Source organism: Oratosquilla oratoria, chromosome 4 (genome assembly GCF_046742065.1).
Source record: "Oratosquilla oratoria isolate Oo_2021 chromosome 4, ASM4674206v1, whole genome shotgun sequence".
In the NCBI taxonomy this organism is placed as follows: domain Eukaryota; kingdom Metazoa; phylum Arthropoda; class Malacostraca; order Stomatopoda; family Squillidae; genus Oratosquilla; species Oratosquilla oratoria.
In genome coordinates this window covers 27779834-27803255 of record NC_134780.1, presented here as the reverse complement: position 1 = coordinate 27803255, position 23422 = coordinate 27779834, and the positions used below count along the sequence as shown (strand labels likewise).

General features: G+C 40.0%; 1 protein-coding gene across 1 annotated transcript; it reads right to left on the bottom strand.

Annotated features, from left to right (window-relative positions):
* Positions 1-19072, bottom strand: LOC143024712 (dolichyl-diphosphooligosaccharide--protein glycosyltransferase subunit 1). Its single transcript, XM_076183764.1, has 10 exons — positions 18712-19072; positions 15087-15197; positions 13771-14019; positions 12808-13004; positions 11723-11925; positions 9188-9302; positions 8478-8682; positions 8078-8260; positions 3322-3449; positions 1-1400 (listed from the first exon to the last, which is right to left on the bottom strand). Exons 1-10 carry the CDS (start codon positions 18955-18957, stop codon positions 1244-1246), a joined length of 1794 nt encoding a protein of 597 aa, XP_076039879.1. The 5' UTR covers positions 18958-19072; the 3' UTR covers positions 1-1243.
* Between the last annotated feature and the right edge of the window lie 4350 nt (positions 19073-23422).

The following is a 23422-nucleotide window of genomic DNA, read 5'->3' as shown; positions in this document are numbered from 1 at the left end:
CTCTTTTTGTACAATTTATTAATTTCCACATGGGAAAAAGGAAAACAAGTGCACAGTGAATTCTGTCTGCCAAAGTTAATGGCTTCCTTACTCATCATACCACAATAAACCCCACACAGCTTCAGCCTTCACTAGAAAGGAATATCCCATGACAATGGGAGATGGGCATATCCCATTATAAATACAAAAGCCCCACAACTTGTACAAATTTCCTCAGGACTCCAATGGAGGAATGCAATAGCTATGAATTATCTAGAAGTCTCCAGCCTGTGCAAAAAGCAAGCTGTTAACCATTCCCAATGAGAATCAGTACACAAGCTCATCATTTTCTTAAAGCCATTTTTCATCATATTCAGTATCTAACAGTGAGCAAATTCCATTGATTTACAGTATATCATGTGGTATACAAATTGTGTACATTTCTACAACCAAAAACTTGACCAAACCTGGTTCAGTTCAGAGGCACCAAATTGTAGTTCTATATTTAAACCAATCTCTCAAAAGTCAATGCATAGAACATTGCACCAACACACAAATTCATCCCATATGTACACAAAACACACAGTTCTTCAAGTTTCGATAACAACTAAGGAATGTCCTACCGTGCTAAACACATTCATTTTCATCTTTCAGTGACAAAGCACATGTCTCCACACAATTAATTCTAAGTTATACACCTACTTGCCACACACTATGGAAAGTCTTTCTTACATTTGCCACAAATAATGACAATATCATGTTCCAAGAAAATTAAGCACATATTCTGTATCTTCCCCAATACTGTCAATACCTTTGTGCTGGTTTTATGTCTTTTGTTTACAATGAAAGGTCGTGACAAAAGAGCATCAAACCCAACAGTATCTGAAGTTCAATTTGAACTTGGTAGAGGTTGCTCCAACATTAGAATTAGTGAACACTGTTTTGAAGATATTAGAAGAAAAAGAAAAAGCTTTCATCACTTCAGCCAGCAACTTAAGAGATGTTATTTCAGCTAACACAAATTTCTACTCAACTGGGGTAGAAATAAAAGACTGGCAGACCACTACAAATTGAAGTCCATTTTGTCCAATCTACCCAACCACCAAATAACACAGGCATTAGCCAAAATAAATGTGGTCAATGGAGCAACCTAGTCAAATGTGTTAACACAGAAGCTGAAGAACAGAGAACTTGGAGTCCTTGCTTTGGAAGCCATGGCAAGTATTTCGGACTTCATTATTTGACAAGTCAGGGCTCAGAGACCTTAGATACCTACAAGAACATTTTTGATCTTCTCAAGAGTCTCTTCCTTCTTCTTGTTAAGCTGAGCATCAGCATCTACATACTGCTGCTTGGACATCTTGTTGGTCACAAGCTTCTCCACATTTGTCACCTGCTGGGTAACTGACTCACGAAGAACCCTGTAAAAAGCAAAAAGTAATACCGACTTATTTTCCACAGGTTTATAGATTAATGTCTCCTTTGGGGCTACAGAGAGTAGGATGCCTAGACCTATCCTCTGTCCTGTTTTAGTTGCCTTTTACAAATCAAGTGGAAACACTTGGATGAGTGGAAAAAGACTATGGATGATACTGTTATGCAAGGGAGGGATGAGGGATTGCGGGGTAGGATGTGCTTGTTTGTCCCTGATGTTTTGACGGAGTCTGAAGGGATTTCCCTGGCTTCTCTTCTGCATTAGTTTTTTTTTTTTTGCCAATTAAGTGAACCTGCCTTGCTGTGGATGTGCTGTCTTGCTGCATTGTGTTTGACCCAGGGGAGTTGGCGGATACTGGGATAACCCACTATCCATGAAGATTGGAGATGGGAGGGGTGGAAAGGGTGGGAATAGGTATGTGCCCCTGACTTAGCTCCCTCCCTTATACATATACCAAAGGCGTTCTTCTCCCTTACATGGGGGGGGGGTGCCAAAAAGAAAAAGGCATAGAAACCACTCCCACCCATTCCATCCCCTATATACTCCACTCCCCTCCACCCTCCCTCTCATCTTGGCACCTTCTGGATGACGGGTCATCCCTGCATTCTGTCCACTGCCCTGGGTCAGAGGCAGTCTCACAAGACACAGCACATCCACAAGGCCAATTCATTAATTCGGCGAACCCCACCCAACTCTCCGTCCCCTCATGAAGAAAATGAGAAGATGGGGAGAAATCCCTTCGGGCTATGTCAAATTTTTTCTCATACATACTTCCTCACCCCCCATCCCCCAACCACTCCCCCTCATGCATCACAGCATCATCCATACACAACCCTTCTTCATTCACCCCTATCTTCTGTCCTCTCCCATCCTTCCTCAACAGACATTCCTCCCTTTCATAATACCGTTTTTACCCCCATCCATCCATCTCATCCTAGGACACCCCCTCATATTCACTCCTTCCATACCTCTTTTACTAATCTTTCTTCACTCATTCTTTCCATGTGTCCAAACAATCCTACTACTTTTTCATCAACCCTATCTCCCAGCTCCCTTTCTACCCCTGTTCTCCTCACTTCATTTCTCACTCTAGCATAGTAACCTCTATCATACTTCTCAGACATTTCATCTCAAACACATTCAAACTCCTTCTCTCTTCCTCTTATGTTCCATGTTTCTGCCCCATACAGTGCTGTCAGCACAATCACTCCTTCATATAACCTCCTCTTAGCATCCATTCCCAGATGTCTATTTCTTTCCTGCCACATTCACACCCAAGTATCTAAAACTATCCACTTCCTCCAGTCTCTATCCCTTAATGCTCACTTCCTGCCGGCTATCACTCTCTCCCCTTGTACATCTCATCACCCTACTTTTGCCCACATTTATCTTCAGCTTCCTTCTTTCACACACCTTCTCAAACTCTGTCGCTAACTTCCTCAATCCCTCCTCTGATACTGCTACAAGCAGTGTTGTCAGCAAACAACAACTGGCATATTTCCCACAGCTCTAGGTATATTGATCAGTACAGATTAATAACCTGTAGAGTACAATATGTATATTGTGTGTGCAGTGACTGCATCAAAAATAGTGTATTTCCCAACCAGCTTTGTGCTCAATTTTAGTTCAGAGTATTGCAAGGAACAATGGTGGGCTAGTGCAAGTCTTGTACATATTTTCTGGGTTTGTCTTGCAGCACTAAACTGTTGCCTAGTTTCACTGATGGGTAAACTGCAACCAATACAGTAGCTAGTACAGGTCCTCAGACTCTCAGCCGATGCCTTGGACTGATGTCTATGTTGTATCAGTGTCCACTCATTTCCATTAGCATGTATATATTTCAAATATTAAAACATAATATGCAACAGTCTACAACACTGAACATTAACTTTCTGAAAACAACTTACTTTTCCAACTTCTGCAGTTCAGTGACCTTCTCAGCATACTCAGCATTGTCAACTCTGATCTTAGCTGCCAAGTCAGTGATGTATTGGCTCTCAGTTCTGATATCACCCAGCAACTTCTTTGTCACAGCCTGAAAATTGATATAAATGCAAATTATGTCAAATTCTTATGTACAACATTTCCTACAATTGTTAACAAGCTTTAACCCACACAGCATCAACTGTGTTAATTTAACGCCACAAAACTCCACTAACTTGAATGTTCACACCATCATTTAAAAGCTGCAACAGTTACCAAAGCAGCTGCTTCTTAACAAATTGGCTTGGGTGAGTTGTGTAGTTTCCATATATCACCACAAGACATAACAATTGTATGCAGTGGTTGGAGACTTTGGGAAGCTAGTTATATATAATTTTGATGTTATCAATGTTCCCATGAAAATGAGGAATTTGGAAAAGGCTTATGACATGGTGGACAGGAAGGCACCATGGAAAATTTTGCAGACATATGGGATAGGAAGAAAGTTAAGGGCCGTTTCGAGTTTTTACAACAGTGGTTGAGCCTGTGTTAGAAATGGAGAGTGCAAGTAGTTTGTGGTAAAGGTGGGACTGCATCAGGGATGTATCAGCTTGCCATGGCTGTTCAATATGCATATGGATGAGGTGGTATAGAAGGTAAATGCAAGGGAAATGGACAGGGAATTGGAGATGGTAAAAGAAAATGGAGAAAAAGTGGGAGGTCAGCCAGTTGTTGTTTGCTGATGATACTGCACTTGTGGCAGGATCAGGGAGGGATTAAGGGAGTTTGTGATGGAGTTTGGGTAGGTATGCAAGAGAAGAAAGTTCAAGGTAAATGGGAGTAAAAATAAGGTGATGAAATGTACAAGGGGAGAGGTTGGCAGCAATTTGAAAGTCTTAAAGGAGGCTGGAGGAAGATGATAACTTTAGGAACTTGGGATTACATGTGGCAGGAAAGGGAGGAGTGGAGGTGGAGATAGATTGTAGATTGAAAGAAGCAAGTGTCTTGGGAGATTAAATAGTGTAATGAGAAGTGGACATTTGGGAATGGATGCCAAGAGGAGATTGTATGAAGGGGTGATTGTGCCGACAGCACTGTGTGGAGCTAAGACATGGAACATAAAGAGAGGAAAAGTTTAAATTTGTTTGAGAGGAAATGTCTGAGAAGTATGGTAAGGGGTACAATGTTCGATACAGTGAGAAACAAGAAGGTGAGGAGAAGAGCAGGGGTAGAAAAGGAGATGGCAGATGGGGTTGATGAAAGACTGCTGGGATGATTTGGACACATGGAAAGAATGCGAGAAGAAAGATTAGTGAAAGAAGTGTGGAAGGCAGAGGAGGATGGAGCGAACAGGAGGGGGCAACCGAGGACAAGATTGATGGATGGGTTGAAAGAGGCACTGCCCAAAAGGGGGATGTCTGTTGAGGAAGGAAGGGAGAGGGCAGAAGATAGGGGTGAATGGAGAATGGCTGTGCATGGATGATACTGTGATGAATGGAAGGAAGTGGTTATGTGTAAATGATATTTTGACACAGCCCCCAATGGGATTTCTCCCTGTCTTCAATGTTTCTGCATGAGGAAATGGAGGGGAGGATTGCTGATTGAATGAAACATCCTTGCTGTGTCTTGCTGCATTGCTTCTGACCCAGGGCATTGGGCGAGATTGCAGGGATGATCAGTCATCCATTAGGAGTCAAGATAAGAGGAAGGGAGGGGTGGTGGAGGGAAGTGGAGTATGTGGGGATGAAATGGGTGCAAGTGGATTTTGTGCCTTTGTTTTTTGGCTGCCTCCCTTGTCAGGGGGAAAAGCCATTGGTACATGCAAGACAAATTGTACAAAAAATGAAAAATCGAAAATCACTCAACACCAGCATGTATCTCGGCTATACATTAGGCTGACAATGATGCCACTCCCCACAATTAAGTGCCTTTCGGGCTGACAGCCCAAAGGGATTTCTTCTCATCTACTACTTTACTGAATGAAGGGACACAGAGGGGAGGTTGCCGATTAAGTGAAGCATCCTTGCTGTGGATGCAGTGTCTTGCTGCAGTGATTTTGACCCGTGATCAATGAGGAGCTAAAATAGGAGGGAGAGGATGTTGGTTGGGAGTGCAATGGGTAGGGATGAAATGGGTGGGGGGTGGGTATGCCTTTTGACTTTGGGTACCTCCCTGGTAAGGGGGAAATAGCCTTTGGTATATATAGATAGATAGAACTGCTACATGTAGTGCAACAATGGCTAGGCATAGAGTATGTTCTAAGATAAAAATTCCAACATGATTTTAAAAATTCTTGCCCAAGCCAACCACAAAAATATTCCCACTTTCCTCACAAGGTAGGTATCCAGTCAAGGGATGCACCTACTCCACATCAATCGCTTTCCCTTTTCAAAAAATCTCATCACTCCTTGTGGACAAAAGTTCCCACACCCACTGCCTAGGTCAGAAGCATGCAACCACTCAAAACCCACTCATCACATCTATCTTTCCACCTTGTTATCCCTGTCCCACATCACTTTTGTCAAAGGCAATACAATGAATTAGTAAGTATTGCCTCATGTGTCGCCAACTAGAAACCTGCAGCCTCACAAAAGACCTTACCTTTCTTATCTGCTGCATCACTCTCCACTCAATTTAAAAAGACATAATTATTTATCTTATTCTTTATACCAAGAGCTTTTTCATGCTTATAAGGGAGGTAGCAATGTCAAAGGCATGTACCTACTCCCATTATCCATCCTTTCCCCCCTCTCATCATAGCTCCTCATGGATCATCCCTGTATCCTGCCCACTGCCCTGGACACATCCACAGCAAGGCTGCTTCATTTAATTGGCAACCCCAACTCCCAGTCCCCCCTCATGCAGAAAAAGAGAAGACGAAATCCCTTCGGGCTGGCTCAAAATATCATTCACCTATTAGCAATCCCACCACCCCCACCCCTCCCTTACTTGCATAACAGTATCATCTATATAGTCATTCTCTACTCATCCCTATCTCCTGCCTTCTCACTTCCCTGCTCAACAGACATTCCCCTCTTGTTCAACACCCCGTTCCCTCCACCCATTCATCTCATCCTCGGTTGTTCCCTCAAGTTCAATCCATCTACCTCTGCCTTCCAACCTCTTTTACTAATCTTTCATCACTCATTCTTTCCATGTGTCCAAACCATCCCAGTAATTTTTCATCAGCCCTATCTGCCATCTCATTTTCCACTCCCACTCTCCTCATTTTTTGCTCTATCCAGCCTAGTAACCCCTACCATACTTCTCAGACATCACCTCAAACACATTTAAAATTTTCCTCTCTACCCCTCTTAAATTTTGAGTCTCTGCCCCATACAATGTCATTGGCACAATCTCCTCTTTACATCAATTCCCAGATGCCTATTTCTTACAACACTTTTTTAACCTCTTCCATATGATAATAGAGTGAGAAATGAGGTGAGGAGGAGAACAGGGGTGGAAAGGGAGCTGGGAGATAGGGTTGATGAAAGAGTATTAGGATGGTTTGGACACATGGAAAGAATGAGTGAAGAAAGACTAGTAAAAGAGGTATGGAAGGCAGATGTGGGAGTGAACATGAGTGGATGTCCTAGGATGAGATGGATGGATGGGGTGAAGGGGGTTTTGGGGAAGAGGGGAATGTCTGTTGAGGAAGGATGGGAGAGGACAGAAGACAGGGGTGAATGGGGAATGGTTGTATATGGATGATGATGTGATGCATGAGGTGAAATGGGTGGGGGATGGGGGGTGAGGGAGTATGTGTGAGCAAAATTTGATGCAGCCCAAAGGGATTTCTCCCCGTCTTCTTTTATGCATGGGGGGACAGAGAGGGGGGGTCGCCGATTTAATGAAGCGGCCTTGCTGTGGATGTGCTGTGACTTGCGACACTGCCTCTGACCCAGGGCAGTGGACAAGGTGCAGGGATGACCTGTCATCCAGGAGGTGCTAAGATGGGAGGGAGGGTGGAGGGGAGTGGAGTGTATTTAGGGATGGAATGGGTGGGAATGATTTTATGCCTTTTTCTTTTTGGCTACCTCCCTTGTAAGGGGGAAAAAGCCTTGGTATATATATGTATATGACAATGCCTACATAGGCATCATGAGGTGTGAATGGGTATACAATGATGCTGGTGCGGTGTCTCAATTATATTTATTTTATAATTGTGGCTGAGTGACCCCCCATATTCTGTGAACAGGCTTGATCATCTTTTCTGTGGTTATTACTATTCAGTGTGAATGAGAATGAGTAATACAGCTACGACTTTATATTCGATAATGCAAGTTTTGTAATGCATGATTGCACATCAGGCATCTGATGCTGCACGAGAAAATTTCACTCATATTGAAGAGGTTCTTCCCATGGTATTTACTTCTCTCAATCTACAATTTACCTCAACCTCCACTCCTCCCTTTCCTGCCACATGTGACCCCAAGTACCTAAAACTATCTACTTCCTCCAGCTCCTCTCCTTTTAGGCTTACTTTCAACCCATTGTCATCCTCTACCCTTGTAGAGGAAATAATTATATATATCTTTTAATGGCCGTGACACACATGCAAGATAACACCATAAAAGAAAGTCTAGCCCTACAACACTACTTCAGAACTTATTTCTATTCTGAAATATAAAATTTCCTCTACCACCTGTCGAAGCAGATATATTTTATTCTATAGAATTTAAATCAAACTATAAAATTATTAATCTACCAGTATGCATAGATGTATCTTATAGTATTTACCTGTGCCTGTGCAACATCTTTGCTACCCTTCAGTCTGACAAGCTCTTCCTCTAGCTTCTCATATTGGCCTGATCGTGTCTCATGGTGACTGTGTACCATCTCACAATGTGAGGAAACTCGCATTTTGGCTTCCGTGGCATCATCTCGACTGAGAGTTAGGTCCAATCTTACATAAATGATCACCTAAAATGAAAATTATAAGCCAAATTATGTTGAGAAATTAGTTGAAATAACCTTAACTAATTTCACCAAGCATATCACACACCATTTTGGGATAAACATAATTCTATACAAACTTCATATCAAATTACTAGTTCAACTCATTCATTATTCCCAAATTTCAGAACTGATAAAATCCATTTCAAATTCTAAGACAATATGGGCATCTCTCAAGACTCACAGTGAAGAAGAGGATGAAAAAGGCAAGAACCACCAAGAGTGGTTCCTGCAACATCAGGACTGATGGGAACTGATAGGAGAGTTCAAAGTCCTGGATGTGGTTTTCGACAAGGTTCCTCTTCTTTGCTGTAATAGTCGTGCGGCCAACAGTGTCCAGATATGTGTAGTGCATGGATTCTGGGTCTTGGGTAACTTCATATGGTGTGCTGCAATTAACAGCATAACACGTAATCCAAATAAAATATTATCCACTGTCACAACTTGTAGTTTTTGTTCTAGTTTATCCTATACACATGGAAAATTACTCTTATATCAGAAAAGAACTGAAGTAATAGGGAAGCAAGAGCAAGTATGATAGTATGCATGTTTACCTGAATGTAATCTATACTACTTAGGATTGAGTCACGTTGCCAGTGTTATCCTCCTCAATCCTTCCTCCCATGCCTTTCTTTTAGCAAATTGCTTCTCAGAAAGTCAAGGTGCTAGCCTTCAGCATTGCCTATCACTTCCAGTCTACTCCTGCTCTCTCTTTTACCAGTATACAGGACTATCACAAATACCAAATGATATCTCTACCATGAAGAGATAAAAGTTACTTGATAAAAATATAGTTATTACTTACTATACGCTTTTCACTTTCAAAGAAATGCAAGGCCTGATCATGGCAAATGCAGACATGATCTAATAAAAATCACATAAAAAATAACCTACCTAAGTTTGACATTCCTCACACCTTCAGGTAGGATGATTTTCACCACAACTTCATCCACAGCCATGTCATCGAACACATGGTCCAAGAAACGCATCTTCAAAACATAGCTGTCATCTGTAATAATCAAACAAGTACAACATTTACAAAGATTTCTTTTCCACTTAATGACAATTGTAGTAAAAAATTAAATTTATACATGAACAACAGAGAGAGGAGATAAAAAAAAAAAAAAAAAAAAAAACAACAACAATGATGGAATCTGGCATGTTTTGTTTACCTTTTAAAAACAAAATTCAAAGCAACAATTATTAAATTCTTAACCATCCAAACTAAAAACCTACTATATTCCCTGTGGAGCAGCACATGGAAAAAATTCTATGCATACATATACCAACTGCTTTTCCCCCCAATACAAGACAGGTAGCCAAAGTTGAAGGCACAAATCCACTCCCACCCATTTCATCCCCACACACTCCACTCCCATTCATCACTCTTCCCTCCCTCTTTTCTTGGCTCTTCCTGGATGACAGGTCATCCCTATATCTCGCCCACTCCTGTGGGTCAGAAGCAATGTAACAAGACACAGCACATCCAGAGCAACGCCACTTCATTTAATCAGCAACCCCCCTCTCTATTCCCTCATGCAGAAAATGAGAAGACAGGGAGAAATCCCTTTGGGCTGTCAAAATATCATCCACAACCACTCCCTCATCCCCCTCCATGCATCACAGCAACATCCACACACAACCCCTCCCCTCCCTCCCAACAAACCCCCACCCCTAACCCAACCCATCCATCTATCCCATCTCCGGTCACTACCTCATGTTCACCCTCTCCACCTCCGCCTTCCACACTTCTCCCACCAATCAAATTTCAAATTCCATCAAGATCCCTTAATCCTACCCACTTCTTGGACCACGATACACTAACACAACTGAGTGCAACAAAATATACACCAGCAGCATACTACTCAAACACTTACAATTACCTACCACCAGCATTTTAAAACCGCACAAACACATATACCATCAAATCACAAAATAAGCACTTCAAGGCTGACCCACAAACTCCACACACCCTCCTACCCCTGACATGAGCTCAAATGAGAAATCCCTCCCATGACGAGTGAGAACCATACTGACAACTGCATTCAGGCCAACAACCATCTTTACACTCAAAATAGCCCCAACCAAATCTACAACCACACTTCTCACCAATTGGACAGCTAAACAAATACATACCACACCCCTATATCAAAAACACACTCATACAACCAAGATTCTTGGCATAACATATCATACATCCACATCATTCAAACAACACATCACAAACATATGCACTAAATGCACACAGACTTAATGCACTTAACCCCTTCCATACGGTGCCGCACACGTAGGCATCATGAGGAGCAAGTGGATTCGCGACGCTGCCATATCGGCGTCTTGATTATATTTATTGTAGTCGCCCCTGTGTTTTTACATTCTCCCAAATGCGCCCTGAATCCCATTCTCTGTGGTTTTCAAAATTCGCGGGTGAAAGAGAGAACGATCGATATAAGCGGCGACTATATTTTATGATAAGAATATTATTACGTGACGTCATACGGCTGGCATTGGCTGCTGCCCGCGAGATTTAAGTCCCGTACTGAAGTGGTTAAATAAATTGCAGGAACAACATTTGGACAAAAAAATTATCACTAAAATATACAGTGCATATGCTCAGTTATGAATTATGCAAGCCCCACATGGGCACCTAATCTCACTAAGACACACCACAACACCCAACAGACCATACAAAACAAGGCCCTAAAGACAATAACAAGCTGCACAAATACAACACCTACACACCACTTACACCATGAAACTAAAGTCCTCAGTCACTGATCACTTAGACATGAGAGCCACACAAACACTTGCTAAAGCTTCTGGAAACACAGGACACCCACTACACTATATAGCAGAACACCCATACATGCCAAGACATCAAAACTTGCAAATACCTATATCACACACAAATATTCTTGTCTCTTTCTCCACAACCACTACCCAGCATTGAAACAGTACTAACATTGAATAGGAGTAGACATATAATCAAAAAGCCCTAAATGCAATGACCACACAGAAGACAAAAGAACATCTTATCCTACCCTGCCCTACACCTTTCCTAGACAACACAATATATGTTCCTTGAGTGTCTCAAGGCCAATCCATTGGCTGGTCACCCAAGTGGTTCTCTTGCAGGAGACATCTATAAACCGACTGATTGAATGGTTATTATTATTGAATACATGACTCTGGTAGTGTGACTACACTAGGCTCTTTTTCAGCAACATCCCCAAAATGCCATAAAATTACCTTTAAAACTAGTCATATGAACAAAAATTAAAATTATATGCCACAGTATCTAACCTAGGGATGAAGGACTGCCACACTCCACCACAGGGCTACAAATAAGAAACAAATGCATGCATGTGTGCAAAGCCAGCTGAACGTCTTTAGAAACAAAACTATTCTACAAATTCACAAAATTCTAACCTGTATTATACAGGTATTCATATGAAGGCACATTGTAGCCAATCTTGTAATGGGTCTTCCAGCCACCAAAGAGGGGGAAACGTGGCCGTAAATCCAGTTCTACCGAATCTTCCTGAACCTTCATATGTGAAGTGGAGATATTGCCAATTTCATCACGGTAGTACACATCCTTGGCTGAAGCTGGAAGGACTGTGCGGAAAGACCTAGAAAACAAAAACAAGAAATGACAAAGCAAGCCAATGACAAGTATACTGGGTATCTCTAATCCTCACATAAAGGATTATTGGCACAAACTTTCAAGCTTTATTAACTTTAAATCTTGTATATACACCTGTACTATGCAAGGACCAATGATGGGCACCTGTTCATTGTGGTTCCACAAGATTGATATCAATCATCTTTCTGCTGCCCCTTTATAAGGAGGTGCACAGCCCAAGACCCCAACTTCAACTGTTTTTCACACATTTCTTCCATGAAAAAATAGGGGTTGGGATATAGAAATGTTAAAGCAAAATTGATCTTAGATTATATCAATGTAATGTGTGGTGCAGGAGAAATGTTATTTTAAACATCCGAGGAATCAGTTGTGTTAAGTCAACCCACACCTCCCACACACTGATTGATAAAGGTCCGAAGTGCTACACTGTCGCTCTGCTCAGTCACTTATGTCATTGTAACATTTTTTATTACTCCATTAACAGTTTACGAGCATTAATGATTTTTTTTTCCATGACCTGAGTGCCGGCAGAGCACTTTGGACCTTCATCAATCAGTCTATGAATGTAAAGTTCTACAATTGATCCCATTTAGGCAATATGATTTTTTTTGTCCAGCATTCAATTGATTATATATTTGTGATGTAATGGGAAGGATGAGTAGGGTGTGTGATTTTTGTATTATGTACTAATTTTCATGTGTCCCATAGGAAGGAGTTTTTGTATGCAGGCATTCTACCAGGTAATTTTGATTCATACCCTTATTCTCAGTGCTGTATTGTGTAGTTTATAGGGAGTATGTTTTCTTGATTGTTGGGAACCACATACACAAAATGGATTTTTTTTTATAACAAATTCAAGATAACTTACTTCACACTTGAGTATCCATTGTGTTCTCTTTGGTAGTCATATCTAGAAAAGGCACCCTTCAACTTGGCACCAGAGTGTCTTATGTCAAGAGTCTCTTCAACAGCTATGTTGCCCCAGTGGGAAACTTCAATTACTCGTTCCAAGAATGTAACACTCAAGAAAGGAGAATTGTTTTCATAGTGAATGGTCATTGTATCCTGGAAAAAAAGAGACAAAAAATGGGCAAGAGAAAACCAAGAAATGCTTTCAATTACTGTAGTTATTTTTAATAAGGTTAAGTAAAGTTGGACCATTGGGTGGATTTGGGTGGACTGACTCCCCACCTTCACCTTCTCAGTCACGTGAGGGGACAACCAAGGACGTGATGGGTGGATGGGGGTAAAAGGGGCATTGGGAAAGAGGGGAATGTCTGTTGAGGAAGGACAGGAGAAGACAGAAGATATGGGTGAATGGAGAATGGTTGTGTATGGATGATGCTGTGATGCATGGAAAGGAGGGGGTGGGAGATGGGGGGGTGAGGGAGTATGTGGGAATAATAAATTGACGCAGCAAATATTCATATAAGAATTTAACAAAAACTTGATAAATATTTGGAACCAGCATGGTCTCATTCATCTGCTAAGAACTGAGGTGCATACTTGACACCAAAAAATACAGTACATAAGGAGACTGTTGGTACTAACAAGTAAGAACTTATCACAACCTAGCACTATTTTCTCGGCACGAGATGAGAAAGATGGTTTAATAGACTGATATGATGTTTTGACTGCCATCTCCCTTATTCGAGGTCGAGGGTCTTTGGTAAATATGTACCACTACAATGCCAAAATAACTTGTCTAATGGATTAAGGATAGCTGATCTGATTATGTCTTGAAAGATATGAAACTACTGTATGAAAATATATTAATAACTATAAATGACCTTAGAATACAAAATACAAGAAAGTTGATCAATTAACTTACCACTGAGAATGGTGCCACATTTTCATAGGGCCCATAGGTGATAGTAGTATCTGTTTGTGTGGTGGGTTTGAGGCGCGAGTAGTTCTCAATGTTGGGGGATGCAAGAGTAATAGATGTGGTTTGAGTAGTGGTGGGGTATGGACTGAGGATGTAGTGATTGCCAGCATATTTGACCAACTGTTTCTCCCCTTGCTGGATTTGTGCTGGATAGGCTTCCAGAAATTGTGTAAAAATAGTCTCCACTTCAACCTGAGGAAACAAAAGATATAACCACCTTATGCTATGTAAACATTAATAGGAATTGATGTCCACAATGTGTACCACAATCTGTGTATATCAAAGATGAAATTAACAGCACCCAAAATTAGTATATCTTAATCTCCTGCTAAGCATTTATGTATACAAAACTTGGTAGGATCAATGGTAGGCTTTGGCCATTTGTCACATGGGAAAGACCTTGGATAAGCTCTCCCCGTCACTTGTCTCACAAGTCCGTGAACACAATTCCTCCAATTGGTGAAGGATGACACTCGGTGCTAGAATGAGGCCCAAGACTTTTTCCTCACTTCCACTATTTTTTTTTTTTTTATAAATTGACACTTCCTGCCTCATAGTACAAGCTACTCCACACTTACACAGTACTAACAGCCGACAAACATTGTTTAGGGCTTCTAGTCAGAAAATTTCCTCAACAATAAATAGTTCTGACAAGAACATATAATTCAAATTCTGTCCTTCTAAAACTTGTTCCACAAGAGGCATGCAAATTGGGATAAACTGACAATAAAGCTGGGAGAAGAATTGGGGTGAAAATTTCACAAGGTTTACGTAGGAAGGGGTGAAGTGAATGAGGATATTCCTCCCCCATGTCTTGCTGTTGATGATCTTTGTTCACATGAGGACTAGTGGACTGTGAAATTACTTAAAATTTCTTGAATACATCTTGAATTATCTTTCTGGAGCTAAGTGCAGAATATTGGTTTTGTTGTGGCATACAGATTTTTTTTTTTTTTAAGCGCAAATGCTGGACAGAATATCCCTTGGGTATAGTCTGGTATTTTCAAGATCAAAGTGGTGCAGCATCACAATAGTGAAGAAATACATACCAATACTTGCTACTGTCATGCATTCTATCATCCATGAGCATCAGCAGTTTAATCATAGGGAACAAATACATGGAAGAAACATTGCATTTCAAAAATCATCTGAGACAGCCACACAGATTCAATATTTTTTCTTTTAGGATGGCGACCTAAACTATTGTGATACTGTGTACATAAACTTTTGCCCCAATGTATACTAAAGTATATACTTACAGTAACTGTTTTTCCTGGCTGTAAGGCATCATTCAACTCAATCTTGAAAAAGGCGACATCCCGATGATCTTGCACTTTGGTTTCAGAATACTTAAGGCTTGAACTTCCAACCTAATAAAAAGGATAAGTAAAGAACAAGTGAGAAGATTAACCTTCTTAATCAACAGCAGTCTTCACTTTGCACCCAATACTAACCATTAAGCAATAATCATTTCTAAAGTATGCATGTTACAGTATCGTATTTATCACACCTGCCACTTAAATCTGGTTAGTTTTGATTAAAAATTCTTCAGCATGTAAGAGGCTAAAGATAGACTCATAACAAAACCATGGTTGGCACTGGTAGCTATAATTTTCTATACTGACTCAGACATGAGTACCATATACATAAAATTTCTTCTGAGTGACCCTAAGTTTAATAGATTAAGTGGGTGTGGCAAAGTTCCTTGGGGGTCATGATGATACAGTAACGAGATCAGAGGCTACAGATCACTTTATAAGACCATGCACATTTATACTGTACCAATACCACTATTTCTGTTTAGAAGGTATATGCCACAAAAATGAATGAATAAATGAATAACTAAATAAGAGAGGTAAATCGTCTATACCTAGATTTTAGAGAGGAAAAAAAAAAAAAAAAAAAAAAAAAGTCCTTAACATCAACTTCACAGAAAAGACCCACCAAACAAGAGGAAAGCTGTGTTAAGACCACCCCTGGAACATCTAAAAGAAAAAATTAGGACCTTGACATACTACAGTTTCACCTGCAATAGGACAACTCTTCAATTGCATCCCAGCAAAACTCAGTAACATGAATGGTATATCACCCAACACCTTCAAACACCACTTGGATGCATGATTGGCCAAGATTCCAGACCAACCACGCAAGCCAGGATACCCAAGCTCTAACTCCAACAGGCTACTACACTGGACCATGGAGGGAAGAGAGTTGGTCGTGTTGATAACCCACTGAATGAACTTTAAGGTAATTCAAGGTACGTGCATTTTTCTTTCCCAAATGAGATTCCCCCTTTTTATTTTTGTTGGTACCAGATCTAGTTTTGGTCAACAGATCATCATAACTATGTAAACAACATCCTATTTTTGCTTAATAATGATATTGGTAATAGATCTTTCCAGACCTCGGATTTTTTTTAGAAGTGCACACCTACATGATATAGCAACAGAAAATTAAATATTGATTTTGTAAATTATAATATGTCAACATAATAAAAAAATTCTAGGCAGAAATCTATAACAGAAAAAGTTGCTAAAAGTGATACTCAAATGAAAATAGCTGCTGCAACTACTCGAGATTACATCTGTTTTGGTAGATGCAGGTGTCTAAGAAATTAAAGCATGATAAATTCATCTAATCTAACCTAACATGCCTCTTAAGGAATTGCCACGACTCTGTTCATTTGCATATTGTGCTAAGGAAAGTTTTGTTACTGATTTCCACCAAGAGAAACATATATTACATTAATGCATTATCATTTACAAAATTAATATTTAATATTCTAATGCTATTTCGCTATTTGTGCACTTAAAAAAAAAATAGGATAAATGTTTAGTTGTGTACAAGATGGCGTCCCGATCCTATGCTAGCAACTTTGTTCGTTGGTATATTTGCTTGTAGCAAGGCATTTTTTATTTTTATTTCTGCCAAGAAAATCGCATGTATTATAATTTACAAAATTAATATCCAAGTTTCTACTGCTATCCCGCGTCCATGTACACACCTGAACAAATACCATAGTTAGACCTATCCATGACAGTAAACATGGATATGACTGATGGCTGGTTGGATTCTTTGAACTTTTAAATCTAGAGTGTCTGAACTGATGACACTGGAAGTCCCTCATCCAACCAATATTAGACTATTGTAGCCAATTCTGGTCATTTCACAATAAAGCTGAAACCCAAGCAATAAAATCAGTTTAGAGAGATTTTACTAGAAAGATTACAGGGATGACAAGTTACAGATCACATGAAATTTTTTTACCCCAGAATGCCCACATATGAAGAATCGCCACCCCATGAGATCCCACCAGAAGAATTGTCATCCCCAATACACAGAATATCTACAGTGGATAAAGATTATGTTAGGTTAGGCTGAATGAGGGTTATGCTTATTGTCATCAACTTATACAAATGAAGAATCATAAACCCAGGATGGCCCACATGAAGAATTGTCACCCTAGGAGAGCCCAATGAAGAATTGTCACCCTAGGAGAGCCCACATGAAGAATTGTCACCCTAGGAGAGCCCACATGAAGAATTGTCACCCTAGGAGAGCCCAATGAAGAATTGTCACCCTAGGAGAGCCCACATGAAGAATTGTCACCCTAGGAGAGCCCACATGAAGAATTGTCACCCTGTCAAAGTCTGGGGTTACCATTCTTCACGTGATCCCAATTTACAATTAATGGGAATGCCTGAAAATACAAAAAAAAAATTGGTGTTAGATCCTAGCCTAATTCCACTGCAGGCCTGAGTTAGCAACCACAAAGGACAAAGTGCACCAGACAGTGATCAATCACTTCCCATATCAGGTTCAGTAAAAACTCAAACCCTCCTTGCAAGTTTTACCTATAATGGACCAAAACTATTGAACTCTACTTCAAGAACTATCAAGGATGCCACCGGCTGCTCATTAAAACTTTAAGAAATGAAGTAGATAAGTTTCTGAGGGAGATTCCTGATTAACCACCAGTGCCTGGATACACAGCGCACTTCAGAACAACCTCAAACTTGGTGCCAGACCAACTGAACTTTCAGACAAGGTCAAGGGATGCTAGGAATGGCTGTACCTTTGGGCCATCACATCTATGAGGACTACCCTAAAAATTTCACCAAGTAAACCTTTGCCAATATTTAGTAACACCCGTTTTATTCAAAGCCTGGCCTAACTGAACAACCAAAGGTCTGCTTACACACAATGAAAGATACAATCGGCCTAATACTGAAATAAATGTCAATGTCATTCAGAAAAATATTACAGGTAACATTATGCATATCATTATGATTATGGGAAATATGCTCATTGACATACTGAAAAATGTTTCTAAACTTTTAAGACTTAGGGCCTCAAACTTGGAAGGAGGCAAATATGGTTATCAGAATTCATCATAATCTTTAAAGTTTCCACATATATTCCCTTCCACATCCACAAAATTTTTCGGTAATGCCACATCCCGTTATCAAATCTGGTCAGCTAAAGAAAAGGAGCAGCTGCAGTCTATTTTTTATTTCTAATAAAAAGAACATTATATGTACTTAAATTAGTTCACAATCATCAATCAATGTATTGAGCAAACACAACATTATATTAATAACATTCTTTGCATCAACGCAAATATGGCAATCATAAATAAGGAATTTGAATTTAACAAATTGTCAGTTGTTTTTCTATCGCATGAATGATGCAATCACCACACATAAACATAAAGAACATTCCTACTATGTACCGATTTGGTTTTGAAACTGAATATTCCGTGTTTAATGCCAAATAACAGCAAAAACATGTCATATTAAGCAACAATTCCAAACACTTTTTCACATCTTGTGGCACGTATGTAATAATTTGTTAATTTACATTAATTCCTATGTACATACTCACCTGTGCTCCAAAAAATGCCAAATTGTCTCGTTCATGTTTGGAGAGGGCAAAGAGAAACGATTTGACAGCTCCGGCGTTCCCGGTGTTTTCAAGAGTTATCTTGTTTACACTTTTCACCAACTGTGACGCCAAGTCAAGTTTACGGTCAATCTTTTTATTCACCAAGTCCTTATTGACACTATCAAATGTTGCCCCACAGATGACAAGGGACATTGCCAGGACTAGTGTGTACAATCCTTTAGCCATTTTTGTTTGATATTACGCAGATGTTCTTGGATTTACCGGGGCGTTGATCTCCGTCTGCCCTCTGTCCGTACGCGTACTCCTCCACCGCGGCAGCTCACCAGTTCACCTATCTAGCCAACCACCAACTGACAGCAAAACCGTCATCGTCACAGCTGATTAACAAAAGACTTGAGGCTTGCGCAAATTTAAAAATGACAAAACGCTGAGAACCAATATATGGTCAGGTAATATGTAGTAAAACAAAGCTTTCAGATGCAAATGGATAATAAATGGGCTGCTTTTCAAGTCCTCAAGGCCTCAACAGATGCGATTTAGTAACGCCTACTTCCAGCCTACGAGCAAATTCGAATATTTGTTCTGTACACACAATATGTTAGATATTGATTTAAAACAGGAAATCTAGATAACATAACCTATATCAGCGTCTAGATTGAGGCATCATTATATATATATATATATATATATATATATATATATATATATATATATATATATATATATATATATATATATATATATATATATAGTATATATAGGCTCAGGAAAGCGAAATGTGCCGATTTGACAGATGTAGGGTAACAAATAGTCAAATATTTCAACATTTTTCATAGAGCAATTGCTAATAATTCGGTGGTTACCTATACGCTATCCAAGGCACAAGAGGGTCTGAAAGAAGTTTTCCAACCAGAACCCTAGGGTTTGGGTGTTTTGTGGGTGGATGTGGTCAGGCGCGGATCCAGGAATGTTATTTGGTGGGGGGGGGGGGCGATAACCGATACTTGAAACACACCGATATTTTAACCCCAAGACAATGACATCAAATGAAAAGTTGACACCTTCAAATTCTACAAGCAGATACAAATAGAAAAACCTACGCGGCTGCCTTCACAAATGAATCAAATGTTTGACGAAAACGACATGCCGCATCACATACAAGTACTGACTGATTAGGAACGTGCACCATACTCGGGGCGTTGTTGGGGGGCCGGGCCCCCTGCCCCCACCTTTGTATCCGCGCCTGGATGTGGTATATATGAGAAAAAGGGAAGAGATAGACAGTATGTTTGTGAGAAGGAATATGGATATGTTGCCATTGAGTGGAACTAAGTTGAAAGGGAGGCGTGAGTTTGAGTTTGGGAATGTAGTGGGGAGGGTATTGGGAGTGAGTTGAGGACAAAGGAGGGAAGGGGTAGCTATACTAGTCAGTGAAGAGACAGGTAAGTGTGTAATAGAGTGGAAGGAGGTTTCTGCAATGTTAATGTGGACGAAGGTGAAACTGGGAATGGAGATGTGGGTCTTTGTAAGTGCATAATGGCCTGGTAGTGAGAAGAGTCTAGAGGAATGGGAGGCTTTTTGGATAGGTTTAAAAGAGTGGATTGAGAGTTTTGTGAGAAATGTCAATGTAGTGGGATGAACCATGTAGACGGAGTGGTAGGGAAGTGTGGAGTGCAAGGTAAAAATTGCAGTGGAGAGTTAATGGTGGAGATGTATTTAGAAAGATAGCTGATGATAGCTAACACATTGTTTAGGAATTTTTTTTTTTAAGCATAAGCACACATGGGAGAGGGTGGTGGATGGAGGGATGTTTGATAAGGCTTTAATGGACTATGTAGTGGTATCCAGTACAAGAGTTTTGGATGTCGGTGTTCTAATGGGAGAGAGTAGAGGAATATCATATAATTTTTGGGTGGAAGGTAAGCTGAGAGTTGAGGATAGATGGAGAAAGAGGAAAATGACAGAAGGTAAGGAGGTGCTTAGGGTAAACTGTTTCAATGAGAAGGAAAAGGAGGATTACAAAGAGAAGTGTGGGAAGTGTTGAAAGATAAACTAGACTCTAGTCCAGCGTTTCTCAACCTTTTTACCCTTGTGTAACCTTTAAACCAAATTGCATGTCTCAAGGAACCCCTGCAAAAAAAAAAAAAAAAAAAAATATATATATATATATATATATACCATATCTTTCTCGTTTCATTTTCATCATGATAATAGGTTAGATAGGATGATGTCTATATTACATTATTACAGTAACTAAGAATATGTCATGCATGGTTAATTATATTATGTATATGAAATTAAATAAAAAAAGAAAATCAAAAGTGCATTAGCTTATCTCACTTGTTCTCGCGGAACCCTTAGGGACCTTTTGCTAATGTTCCGGGGAACCCTGGCTGAGAAACGCTGCTCTAGTCACTAGAGGGTAGAAGTGGAGGAGTGTGGCTGCTTCAGGGACTGACAAAGTGTGTAAAGGATCTGATCCATGTAACTCCTACCTTTCCTAAACCCACACTGTTCCTCACCAATTACTCCCTTTGTTCCTCTCCTAAGCCTCTCAGTTAAAACCCTGCCATAAGTCTTGCCAACTACACTCAACAATCTGATCCCTCTGAAACTCCTTCACTCAGATTTGTCTCTTTTTCCCTTGTAAAGTGGAAATATACAAGCACTACTCCAGTCCTCTGGCACACTACCCTCCCTTATACACACATTTAACAATCTCACTAGTCAGTCCAGTATTACTGCACCTCCCCTTTTCGGACATTGCACATGACACCCATCCCACCACTCACTACACTTCCTTATATTCCTTCCCATTCTCCTTGTTCCATATACCATCTTTGCACACCTTGTCACTCCCTCCTTGAAACAACCTCATTCCAATTCCACTCCTACCTCTACTCTATCCTTCACCAACTCCCACACTTCTATCACCTTCTTGTACTTCTGCTCCTTTTAATTCCTATTTAATATTGGTAGGCTAATAATGATAACAATAATAGTATTAATAATATAAATTATGATGATAATGAAAATAATAATGATAATGATAATGATAATAATAATAATAATAATAATGAAAATAATAATAATAATAACAATAATGATACAAGCATATATACCAATGGCTTTTTCCCACTTAATTTCATCCCCACATATTTCAATCCCATTCACCACCCCACCTTCCCTCTTTTCTTGGCTCCTCCTGGATGATGGGTCATTCCTGCATCTTGCCCACTGCCTTGGGTCAGAAGCAATGTAGCAAGACACAGCACATCCACAGCAAGGTGGCTTCATTTAATTGGTGACCACCTCCCTCATGCAGAAAAAGAGATAGGGAGAAATTCCTTTGTGCTGCATCAAAATATCATTCACACATACTCCCTCACCCCCCATCCTCCATCCACTCCTTTCCATGCATCACAGCATCATCCATACATATTCTCCACTCACCCCTATCTTCTGTCTTCTCCCTTCCTTCCCCTCTTTCCCAATACCCCTTTTACCCCATCCATCCATCTCATCCTTGATTGCCCCCCTCATGTTCACTCCTTCCACCTCTGCCTTCCATACCTCTTTTACTAGTCTTTCTTCACTCATTCTTTCCATGTGTCCAAACCATCCCAATTCTCTTTCATCAACCCTATCTCCCAACTCCCTTTCCACCCCCGTTCTCCTCCTCACCTCCTTGTTTCTCACTCTATCCAAACCTTGTAACCCCTATCATACTTCTCAGTTCCATGTTTCTGCCCCATACAGGGCTGTCGGCACAATCACCCCTTCATACAATCTCCTCTTATCACCTATTGATTATAATATGATAATTATATATGATTATAATTATGATTATATAATATATAATTATTATATTATTAATATATAATCATAATTGTATAATTAATATTAATTATATAATAATTATGTAATAACTATATAATGAAAAGTGATAATAGTGATTATAGTAATAATAATAATAATGATGATAACAATGGAGCATTTTACAATTTGTAACTTATAACCAACAGCCATACAAATCAAGGAGGGCACAAAATTCAAACAATTTAAGTGGTTGTTGTAAAACCAAATTAATCACACACCAGGGCATGTCTAGGTGAAGGCAGGTCATACCTGTGGGGCAGGAGAGAAGCCACCAACAAACTGAGGATCTTCCCTCAGAGGGAAGGTTGTTGTGTTAATGAAGCAACTGACCCTGCATTGCTTCTAACCCAGGTAGCAGGCAGGAGACAAGTATGACCTTTCATCCATGAGGAGCTAAGATGACAGGGAAACATGGAGATGGTGGGTGGGAGCGGGTGCATGACTTACCATTACCTAGCTCCCTTATTAGGGGAAAAGAGGCCATTGGTATGTTTTCTCTCCACTGATCAAAACCTGTCCTTATCCCTGATTTTAGTATGTTTATTTTCTTGTCGACTTTCATCATTAGGTCCTTCATGAGCAGGATAAAGTATGTGTGCATATCAGAACTGAGGACCACGATATTAGGGCTGTTGTCAACTGGAAGGAGTTGTCTGCTGAAATTTATCATTGAACATTTCTTGGATTTCTCACTAGCTTAAAAAAATAATAGTGTAGTTTTGATATGCAAATACTGTTGATCTTTTTCATTGATGCAATAAATTAATTTAATCTGTACTATACAATGAAGGAATTAATCAGATATCTGCAG